The sequence below is a fragment of the Meles meles genome, chromosome 7 (genome assembly GCF_922984935.1).
Source record: "Meles meles chromosome 7, mMelMel3.1 paternal haplotype, whole genome shotgun sequence".
Lineage (NCBI taxonomy): Eukaryota > Metazoa > Chordata > Mammalia > Carnivora > Mustelidae > Meles > Meles meles.
In genome coordinates, this window is record NC_060072.1 from 86,427,433 (window position 1) to 86,438,874 (window position 11,442).

Here is an 11,442-nt window from a genome sequence, read left to right on the forward strand (position 1 = left end):
ACCCTGCTCGCTCGCTCTCTCTCTCTCTCTCTCTCTCTCTCTCTTCCTCTCTTAAAAAAAAAAAAAAGAGGAAGAAGAAGTCACTAGTATACAAAAAGATAAAATATGTATCAAATACATATGAAAGTATTCTGTTCCCTCTATGTCTGTATCCCCCATGTGACCAAATGGTGTCTGCATGATTGAAGCCCAAAATGAGAGGAAAAGGTAGGACCAGGGAAGGAACACAAAAACTCTGTATTCTCGCTGCCATTTGCTATTATGGAATATCATCTTTCTTAATTTCAAATATGAGAAAACTCTCTTATCATGTTGGACTTTCTGGTTTCTTCCCCCAACCATACACACACACACACACACACACACACACACACACACACACACACCCCTACTTGACTTCCATCTCCAACCTTAATCATGGTTCCATCTCAAACTGAGTGACAAAATTCCAATATTCCCTCAGTTAGGGGAGGACTCAGAGATTCCTTCTCCATTTTAGCAATCATCTAAATGCCTCTTTCCCTCGCCCAAGCATTACCAGATGCTGCAATTTTTCCGGGGCAATTTACCATTGTAAAATTATTGTAACTAATTCACTTACTTATTAATTCATTCCACAAGTACTTATCAAGGTCTTTCTATGTGTTTGGTGTTAGCATAGTATTGTAATGATTAAGAGAAGGAATCCTATAACAGGGTAGAAATGTCTAAATAATCCACATTGGGTGAGATAAAATGACCATGTGACCAGCATAGAGAATATAGGGCAGGAGAACCAAGAAAGAAAGTATTCTCAGCTTCCAACAAACTGATTAGAGACTGAGCATAGTTTAAAAATGGTTTTACCCATGGTCACCAGTCCTCTTGTCCAAGGAAAAGGAGTGGATTTCCAGGGAAGTGGGATCTGAGTTAATATAGATCTTTCTATATTGCAACTTTTGTGAAATAAATGATACAGATTGCTCATCAGAATGCCCAAGTCTCATTTTCTTAGAAAGGAAAAACAGCATGAGATGAGTGGCTGCTTCAGGAATGTGCATGACCTCGGAGTAGTACCACCTGCCCACCAAGTGCTGGGCAGTCCCTCCTGCCCCAGGAGACCTCACCAGGTGCGGTTCTGCTGTTGATACTCAGCCAAGATTGTCAGTAAATAGCTCATTGATGATTGGGAGAGTGCTATGCTGCTCTCTGATACTAATATTTCTACCAGTCACAAAGGATTTGAGAACGCTTCATAGAATACCAGACCACTGCAGGAGCTTTGGAGTCAAGCAAATGTGGGTTCATATCATGACTCCATCATAATCACCTTGAATGACTGACTTAATCTCACTGGGTCTCAGTTTCTCCTCTGTATCCAGGAGACAATAAGGTCTACCTTTAATGGTTGCTGTGATGAATAAATGAATAAGCAAGGGCTAGCGTGTGGTCCCCATAGGATCTTAGTTAAAGTTACCTTCCTCTCTTGGGCCCAGATCTAGATGAGGAAGCAGTCCAGTGGTGACAGAGAAAACCAGACCACCTGGCTGATCCTGGTCGGCTTTGGGGAGTTGCAACACCTGGGCTTCCTCCCCTTCGCCTTCTTTTTGGCCATTTATGTGGTGACAGTGGGGGGCAACGCCCTCATCGTGCTGGCCGTGGCCTCCAGTCGGACACTGCACACACCCATGTATTTCTTCCTCTGCCACTTCTCCTGGCTGGAGATTGGCTATACCTCCAACATCATGCCTCAGCTGCTGTGGAGCTTCCTGGAAGGGAGGGAAACCATCTCACTGGTCAGCTGTCTGGTCCAGTTCTACGTGTTTGCCTCACTGGCTGCCGTTGAGTGCCTCCTGCTCTCTGCTATGTCCTATGACCGTTACCTGGCCATCTGCCACCCGCTTCGCTATCCCGCCCTGATGAGCACCTGGTTGTGTGGCTGCCTGGCTGCTGGAGCCTGGGTCAGTGGCTTTTCTTTCTCTGCCTTCACTCTGGCTCTGGCAGCCCCTCTGCCCCTCTGCCCTGGCCACAGGGAGATCGACCACTACTTCTGCGACTTTGCTCCCGTTGTAGGGCTGTTCTGTGGGGATGTGGGGGTCATGTGGGGAGCCGGCGTGAGCATCTCAGGCTTTCTGACGCTGGCCCCCTTCCTGTTGATTGTGGCATCCTATGCCTTCATCTTGAGGACTGTGCTGCAAATACCTTCAGGCCATGGTAGGCAGAAAGCCTTCTCCACCTGTTCCTCCCACCTCACCGTGGTCGGGGTGTTTTATGGCACCCTCATTGTGGTCTATGTAGCCCCAACAGACCACATGGCCCCCTTGCTCCGAAAGGCCTGCTCTGTCCTTTACACTGTATTCACCCCTATGGTCAACCCCATCATCTACAGCCTCAAGAACCAGGAGGTAAAGGGGGCTCTTCACAGGCTCTGGGGAAAGCTTATCCCAAGACATACTCCACTGAGAGGGATAGGGCAGCTGCTGACTTTTTCCTGGATTCCAGCTTAGCCCCTTCCTCAAAGACTAGAGGACTAGAGACCACCGTGATGAAAAGATAAATACTGTGGGATTGAAAGGAGATGTCTGGGGTCACCTGGGTGGCTCAGTTGTTAAGCGTCTGCCTTCGGCTCAGGTCATGATCCCAGGGTGCTGGGATCAGGCCCTACATCAGGCTCCCTGCTCGACGGAAGCCTACTTCTCCCTCTCCTATTCCTCCTGCTTGTGTACCCTCTCTCCCTGTTTCTCTCTCTGTCAAATAAAGAAACAAAAATCTTTAAATTAAAAAAAATAACATAAAAGAGATGTCTGCCAAAATGAGGTAAATTCATGTTTCCAGTTGGCATGGGGTAGGGTTCAAAACCTTATGCCTGGCATAGGGCCTAAATATTATAGCACTCCACAAACATTAGTTGAAAAAAAATGAATAGATGAATGAATGAATAATAAATGAATTTGGAAAAGGATGCCAGAGAAAGCAGAGCACAATTCAATGGGGGAATATTTGCAGATTATGAATCTAAGATGACACGATTAAGTTTGGCAGATAAAGGAGGAGTAGGGAGATGGTAATAAGGACCCGAATGAAGATAAGATCTCAGGACATGCTTCGAATGAAATCTCAGAAACAGAGAGACAGCCTTGGACATAAAGTATGTAGTAATGATGGAGGTAGTGGTGGTGCAAGGGCCACTTGGGAGAGGAAGGGTCAGCCATTCCTGCCTGTAGCCCAGGAGGCCAACTGGGTCACTGCTCTGGGAGTTCCCATTAGCTCTTCTGTTGTTGATGTCAGACAAGTAAGAAGAAGGAAAAAGGAAGGAGAGTAAATGAGAAGGAAATAAATTAAACCCAACGAGAGAATTCTGAAATTTTGCCTCTCACAGAAAATCTTTTAAACCTTTTTTTCTTTTTTTTAAGATTTCATTTATTTATTTGAGAAAGAGAGAGCACCAGTGGGAGGAGGGACAGAGTGGGGAGGGAGAGAGTCCCAAGCAGACTCTACGCTGAGCACGGAACCTGACAAGGGGTTGATCTCAGGACCCTGAGATCATGACCTGACCCAAAACCAAGAGTCAGAGGCCCAACTGACTGAGCCACCCAGGCACCCCTGAAGTCTTTTAAAATTGACACAAAAACATTTCTAATTTCTTCATTTGAAATATATCCACATGTTTCTCAAGGTATGGTATGTAGATTACCTGTACTAGAAGGACCTAGAGTAGCTGTTTACAAATGAGGACTTCTAGGCTCTTCATCACACCTACAAAATCAGAACCTCTAGAAACGGGAGGCCAATGATCCACAGGTAATGTGCCAGTTGATTCTCAGTGGAGGGAGAGGGCATGGCCACCAGGGGTGACAAGGGTAATAGGAAAACTGACCCAAAAAAGGTTGGAGGGAGACACATTTGCTCATGGATGTAAAGAGATGTGATCCTGAGAGATGGGGATCAAATAGATGTACAGAAAGGGCCAGAGAGAGGATCTGGAGGAAAGTAGAAAACCTGGGATAGCTGGCCCTTTCTGGGTGGGGTGGAAATACGGGCAAGAAAAAACAAATAGGAAATTTCCCTGTCTGGGAGCACCTTGGTGGCTCAGTCGGTTAAGCATCTGACTCTTGGTTTCAGCTCAGGTCATGATCTCAGGGTCTTGAGATCAAGCCCCCTGTGGGGCTCCACACTCAGCAGAAGTCTGCTTGGGATTCTCTCTCTCTCCCTCTCCCTCTGCTCACACTCTCACTCTCTCTCTCTCAAATAAATAAATAAATAAGTCAAAAGAAAGGAAAGGAAAGGAAGGAAGGAAGGAAGGAAGGAAGGAAGGAAGGAAATTGCCTTGTCGGGACATTGCTTGGGAAGTAGGCAGAACCCAGACTGCACACAAGTATTAAAAATGTCTCTGTGATATTTGTTCTTTGCATTCAAGTCAAAAGTGAAATCCTGTGTTATAGCGGTGTCTCAGACAGAAGGCCAGGACAGAATGAACATGATGCACATCGGGTTCCCCAAACAAAGAACCCAGCGGCTTCCTCGGGGTGCTTGCCTCCCACCATGCCCAGAGGGGTTTGTTTACTGTCTGCGTGAGAAGCACTGAGAACAATCTACAGACAGGTTGGGAATTGTCCTGGGGAACAGGGAGGTCTGGGTCCTGAGGCCTGATATGGGGTGGAATTTATGATATTATTTCCAGGGTTTTGAGAAAGTTCCAAGCCCTTCTCCTCACCCCTATCACCATCATCACCTGACACACCCTGCAGTAAGCAGTCCTGTGCCTACCCCTAAAGCCAGAAATTCCTATTAAGGTGTCACTGTTTTGGAGCACCTGAGTGGCTCAGTCAGATAGGCGTCAGCCTTCAGCTCAGGTCATGATCCCAAGGTTCTAGGATCAAGTCCCACATGAGGCTACTTGTTCAGTGGGGGAGCCTGCATGTCCCTCTGCCTACCTCTCCCCTTGCTTGTGTTCTCTCTCTCTGACAAATAAATAAATAAAATATTAAAAAATTAAAAAGTGTCACCATTTTAATCAAAAGTCAAACGCGCATGGTACTGCAGGAGTGGAAAGCAACAAACCCTTCTATGCTGATCTGCACTCGACCACACTCACACTCAGGCAACTTGAGTCTCAGATTCCTGATGTATAATACGAAAGGAAGAATAATAAGACATACATACAGGGGTGCCTGGGTAGCTCAGTGGGTTAAGCCTGTGCCTTCATCTCAGGTCATGATCTCAGGGTCCTGGGATCGAGCCCCACATCGGGCTCTCTGCTCAGTGGGGAGCCTGCTTCCCTTCCTCTCTCCCTGACTCTACTTGTGATCTCTCTCTGTCAAATAAATAAAATCTTTAAAAAAAAAAAAAAGACATACATACATACTTAACAAGATTGTTGCGGAAATTAAGTGAAGTACATACCATAAAGCCCTCTGTTTCTGTGATTTGATTGGTCTATGCCACATTTTAACAAACATTAACATTCTCCCTCGCCCTCCTTTTCCTCAAGGAAAGTCAGAAGACTCTCTCCTTTCAGTCCATTGCTGACCCTTCCCTTGAGTGGAACCTCGTTGCTTGTAAACATGAGCCACAGCTGCTCCTTCTCATCCCCTGGGGTTAAAGGAATGAGACAACACTGGGAGGAGGCCAGGTCCTAGGAAAACTGGACCTAAACAGAGGAGAAACCCGAGGGGAGAGAATCAGAGAAGGAAAGTAGAAAAGAGGAAGAGGACGGAAGGGGGAGCAGAAGGGACAGGGAACACGAAACGACAAAACAGGGGAAGCAGAGGGATAACGGAAGGGAAAGTAAAAGTCACAAGTGGGAGAGTTAAGAAAGGGAAGAAGGGGAGGCCTGGGTGGCTCAGGCGGTTAAGCAGCTGCTTTCTGCCCAGGTCATAATCCCAGGGTCCTGATGCCTGCTGAGTGGGGAGTGTGCTTGTCCCTCCTCCAAACTCATTCTCTCTCTCTCTCTCTTTCTCTCTCTCTCTCTCAGATGAATAAATAAAATCTTAAAAACAAAAACACAGGAAAGAAGTAGGAGAAGCAAAGGAGGAAGGAAGGGTTCCAGAAAACTTTCCCAGATTCCTCCACTGGGACCACATGCCCATGTTCCTAATGAAAAGGAAGCAGATTTTTTTTTAAATAGATTGCATTAAAATGTGTCAGTTATGGGCACCTGGGTGGCTCAGATGGTTAAGCGTCTGATTCTTGGTTTTGGCTCCAGCCATGATCTCAGGTTGTGGGATCAAGACCAGCAATGGGCTCTGTGCTCAGTGTGGAGTCTACTGGAGATGTTTGCTCCTCCTTCCTCTGCTCCTTGCCCTGCTCACACTGCTGCTCTGTTTCTCTCTCTCTCCAATAAATAAATACTTTTTTTTTCTTTTAATGTTTCAGTTAGGGGCGCCTGGATGGCTCAGTCGATTAAGCATCTGCCTTCCACTCAGGTCATGATCCCAGGGTCCTGGGATTGAGCCTCACTCCCGGCTCCCTGCTCAGCAGGGAATCTGCTTCTCCCTCTGCCCCTCCCCGCTGTTAATGCTTTCTCTCTCTCTCTCTCTCTCTCTCGCAATAAAATAATTAAAATCTCTTTTAAAAAAAAAAGTAAAGGGGCTCAGTCATTAAGCATCTGCCTTTGGCTCAGGTCATGATCCCAGAGTCCTGGGATCGAGCCCCACATTGGGGGGGGCCCTGCTCAGCCCCCCCATTCTCTCAGAAGAGAGCCCAGAGCTTCTCTTCTCCCACTGGCCCTGCTTGTGTTCCTTCTCTCACTGTGTCTCTCTCTGTTCAAAGTAAATAAATAAAATCTTAAATAAATAAATAATAAATATAAAAAATAAACTCCATGTTTTGTTTTGTTTTGTTTGTTTTGTTTTGCATGGAGCACTGGGTGTGGTGCATAAACAATGAGCTCTGGTACACTGAAAAGGAATTTAAAAAATTAAAAATTCAAAAAAATGTTTCAGTTATTAATAGGACTTCAGCTCAATATTCAGCTCAATATTCCATGCTTTGAGCTCTCCTACCTACAGCAAGCGCACAGCAATAATTGAAAAAAATGCAAAAGGAAAAAATGTAAAAGGCATATGATAGCTCAAAAACAACAAACATAACTCCAGGGCCACAAAGGTAAGGAAACGAATCATAAAAGCTGTGAGTAGGGCTGAAGCCAAAGGCCTGCTTGATTCCAGGCCGAAGCAAGAAGAGGCAGCTCTGGGCTCAGCTCCTGCAGTTCACAGAGATGAAAAGTTCTCCACCTGCTGCAGGAGTCAGAGCCAAAGGCACTCTAGAAGGGAAAGGCTGGGCACAGGGCCTCTTTTCATTAAAGAGAAATGGAAAAAACGGCTGCCTGCTAATATCTGAGGCAAAAAGCTAACCCAGAGCACATCTAAGGAGGCAAGAGAGCCCAGAGCTTCATGACCAGGAACTGAGAGGCCATACGTGTGCCCACCCACTCAAAATGAGTCTGAGACCCAACATTAGAAAGTACTTAGAAAAAACCTAACTCTACAAAAGGTAGCCAAAAAAATCACCAGTTGGAAGATAAATTTACACTAGAAGATATTAAAATATTAAGGGTCTGAGAGAAAGACAAACACCGTATGATTTCACATATATGTGGACTTAAATAAAAACAAGTGAGCAAACCAGAAAAGCCAAAACAGGCCCATAAATACGGAACAAACTGATGGTTACCAAAGGGGAGAGGAGTGGGGGGATGGGCAGAGCGGATGAAGCGGGGAAGGGGAGAGACAGGCTTTCAGTATGGAAGTGTAGGGAATAGAGTCAGAAGCTAAGCAGGGTTGGACCTGGTTAATACCTGGATGGGGAATAGAGTCAGTGGTGTGGGGTTTTCTGGTTGTTGCTCTTGTTTTTATTTTTTTCTCCAAATTTTTATTTAAATTCCAGTAAGTTAACATACGGTGTAATATTGATTTCAGTAGTAGAATTTAGTGATTCATCAGTTACATACAACAACTTGTGCTCATCACAAGTGCCCTCCTGGGGTGCCTGGGTGGCTCAGTGGGTTGAGCCTCTGCCTTCAGCTCAGGTCATGATCTCAGGGTCCTGGGATCGAGCCCCCCATTGGGCTCTCTGCTCAGCAGGAAGCCTGCTTCCCCCTCTCCCTCTGCCTGCCTCTCTGCCTACTTGCAATGTCTGTGTGTGTGTGTGTGTGTGTGTGTCAAATAAGTAAATAAAATCTAAAAAAAAAAAAAGTTATGCCTAGTATCCATCCCTTTATGTCTGTAAGTCAACATCATATGATGCCCTTTAACAGCAAAGGCTTGCCAGTTACTTTAAGACCTACAGACACCCCCTTCTAGCACTACCACTATTATTACTCTTGTGTGTCTTCTTAGAAAGTATTGATCCAGCGATAACTCTTCCTTCACAATGCCTCTCCACCAAACTGAAATCAAGACCTTGTACTCTAATAATTACCAGCTTTTTCTAGCCATATATATCCCCTATTAGTTCCATTTCTCTGGAGAACCCCACTAATACAAGATGGTTGATGATCACTGATCACACAGATAATAGATCAAATTCAATATAATTAGGGTTTTAGATCTGATGGCTTCCTGCAGACACAGAGATTTCTAGTGGTCTCCTATCCAACCGATAGTTTACTGATTGCACATGCCAGGAGATCGTCAATTTCTCCAAACTCAGTGGTGCTCATCACGGGTCCCCCACTAGACTGAGTGGTAAAATACCTTCAGTTAAGCACAGATAATGAGCAAAGTTCAGCAAAACACAGGGACAAGCCCCTCTGGAGACATTCCAACAAAAACATGAAGCTTGAAAAATCATACTTCTTTCTCCTATCAACTCCCTTCCTTTCTCCTTTCTCCTTTCTCCTACCAGCTCCCTTCTCCTACCAACTACCATTTCCCTCCTGTACACATTTGCCCAAAACCAGGAGCCACCCCCACCAAAATGAGACTTTATTCCCGATATTTTTCTTCGTTACAGTCCCTTCCCTGAGGTTCACACTGGCTGGACCAGTTTGGGGAACTAACCTTGGACAACAATGTCCTTCCCGGAACAGATGCCAGCATTATTGACAATCAGAGATACCTTTGTGCCCAGAGGGTTTAAGAGACAACAGCCCCCTGGGCATAGCAGACTTGAGCTCCACCAGCTGCCGAAATGAGGTCTATTCTGATCATCGCCCTTTTTAGCTGCTTCTGTGAAGCATATGAGGCTAAAATCTTCTCCAAGTGTGAGCTGGCCAGCAAGCTGAAGACCAAGGTAATGGATGGCTACCATGGCTACAGCCTGGCAGACTGTGAGTGTTAATGTTCTTTCTGTCTCTGCCCAAAGAGACCTTCTTCCCCAGCCAAGCAGTCTCTCCCTCTTCACTTCCTGATTTATTCATTCGTCCGGGCTCTCTTCCACTCCCTGTCTGCTCTTCTTGTCTCTGCCTCCATGGCCTCATATTCCTATCAGGATCTCCTTTTCTCTCTTTCCCCCAGGGATTATTTTATCTACAGTAAATTTTCTTCTACTGTTCCCCCACGTCACCTTCCCAGCTGGCGACCTGGAATCCTTCCTTGGAAGCACCACGATTCACCCAACCTCTCCCCATCCTGCTCCCATCACCTTTGCTTTCATCTGTGTCTTTTTTAGTCCCGATCTCTGCAGCACACTTGGTGCTGCCTCCCACCCTCTCCTCTGCCCTTCTGTCCACCAAAAAATAACCTACATCTGCTGCCTTTGTCTCAAGTTTGTTCTATCCATGTCATGAGGGAGTTGGATGGGGAGGCGGTAAGTGACAAGGTGCAAGAAGGACCGAGAGTCTCTGTCACCATCTCATTAGTAAGAATACTTGAAGCTATTTCAAGTTCCTTTGAATGTCTTCATTTTTCTTCATGCCAAATATACTTTCTTGTCACCCCCCCCCCCCAACCAAGGATGGCTTTTTGGTGCTTCCTTTCTAGGATCCTCCTCCATTACTTCTCAACCTCTTCTCTTCCATATACTTTGGGATATAAGGCTACATGAATATACAAGGCAGGAATTGGCTATTCAGCTGGGAGATGAGGCTGGAAAGGTAGACTTGGGAGACAGATGGCGACTAATGGGTTATTGGCCGTTCCAAACGCATTTATTTAACAATTGTGTACACACAATGGATCGTCAATCTCATAGTCTTCGTTTCCATCTCAAGGGACTTTCCAGAAGTTCTAGTATGGCACGAGTTGTGTCTTGTTGTGAAACAATCCCCCTTGTCTACACACACCTTTTGCTCTCTCTGACACAGGGGTCTGCATGGCCCAGTATGAGAGTAACTGCAACACCCGGGCCTTTAATGGGAAAAATGCCAATGGCAGTAGGGACTATGGGCTCTTCCAGCTGAACAGCAAGTGGTGGTGCAAAAACAGCCATCATTCCTCAGCAAATGCCTGCAACATCCCATGCAGCAGTAAGGATGACCCCCTCTGAGGGCTGGGTAAAGTAGGGCAGGTAAAGGGGGTACGAAATTGAACACCCTACTCCCTGGGCTGGAGAAGCCCAGGACAGGGAATAAGGGGGCCCCGGACAGTCCTCACATCTAAAACAGGATTCCACAGAGCCCCTACTGCCCAAAAGAAGGAAGCAAGACACACTGACCCCTGATTGAAATTCACCTTCATGGGTCCCCATCCCTCAAGCCATGTTATTCCGTCCTTGTCCACACACCCCCACGCGGCACTCTGGACACGCTAAGCGGTCTCCTGAGAACAGAGGCTCTCCCTTGTCCATTCGGTCCCGGATGCCCTCCGCAGACAGCCATGCTCAGAGGAAGATTCAAAGTAAGGCAAGGAAACCTAGGCATGTGGAGCCCACAAGAGGGCTCCAGAGATAGAGGGTCTCTGAGTCAGGCTCCATTACCTCTGGAAATTCCCCCCGCAAAAAAAAAAAAAAAAAAAAAAAAAAAAAGGATTGATTAATGAAACAGGAAAAGGGATTTTTCCCTCCCCACTCAGCCCCTTTTCCTCATCCAGAGTTTCTGGATGACAACATCAATGATGACGTTGTCTGTGCCAAGAGGGTTGTGAGAGATCCTAAGTGCATGTCCGCCTGGTAAGCAGAGCGTGAAGTGCAGGGACCGGCCCCTCTGCCAGATGTGGACCCAGTCAGTGTTTGCGATGCTGATAGAATCAGCAGCATCTCTGCTGTAGGATTCTCCCTGGGCTTTGTAGGGAGCAGAGCTCGTTCTCCAGACATAAAGGGAGGCAGAGTAAGATGGTGACACGCTCACCCCAAGCATCCTGGCAGCACTGACTCCCAGGTCCCCAGTTGGTCCCCTGTCTGAGACTCTCCCACAGCATCAACAGACTACAGCCAGCAGACCCTACGTTCCCTCTCAGCTGAGCCCCTATAGACTCCTGCCCCTGCCTCGGATTTATGCTGTGTTTCTCTGTTCTTAGGATGGCCTGGGTAAAACACTGCAAGGGCAAGGATTTGTCCAAATACCTGGCCGGCTGTAAGCTGTAA

General features: G+C 46.5%; 2 protein-coding genes across 2 annotated transcripts; both read left to right on the forward strand.

Annotated features, from left to right (window-relative positions):
• The first annotated feature begins 1,481 nt into the window (after positions 1 to 1,481).
• LOC123946395 (olfactory receptor 11A1-like) lies at positions 1,482 to 2,486 on the forward strand. Its single transcript, XM_046011821.1, has one exon. It carries the CDS (start codon positions 1,482 to 1,484, stop codon positions 2,484 to 2,486), a length of 1,005 nt encoding a protein of 334 aa, XP_045867777.1.
• A 6,625-nt stretch (positions 2,487 to 9,111) lies between these two features.
• LOC123945791 (lysozyme C, milk isozyme-like) lies at positions 9,112 to 11,442 on the forward strand. Its single transcript, XM_046010671.1, has 4 exons — positions 9,112 to 9,250; positions 10,226 to 10,387; positions 10,950 to 11,028; positions 11,376 to 11,442. Exons 1-4 carry the CDS (start codon positions 9,112 to 9,114, stop codon positions 11,440 to 11,442), a joined length of 447 nt encoding a protein of 148 aa, XP_045866627.1.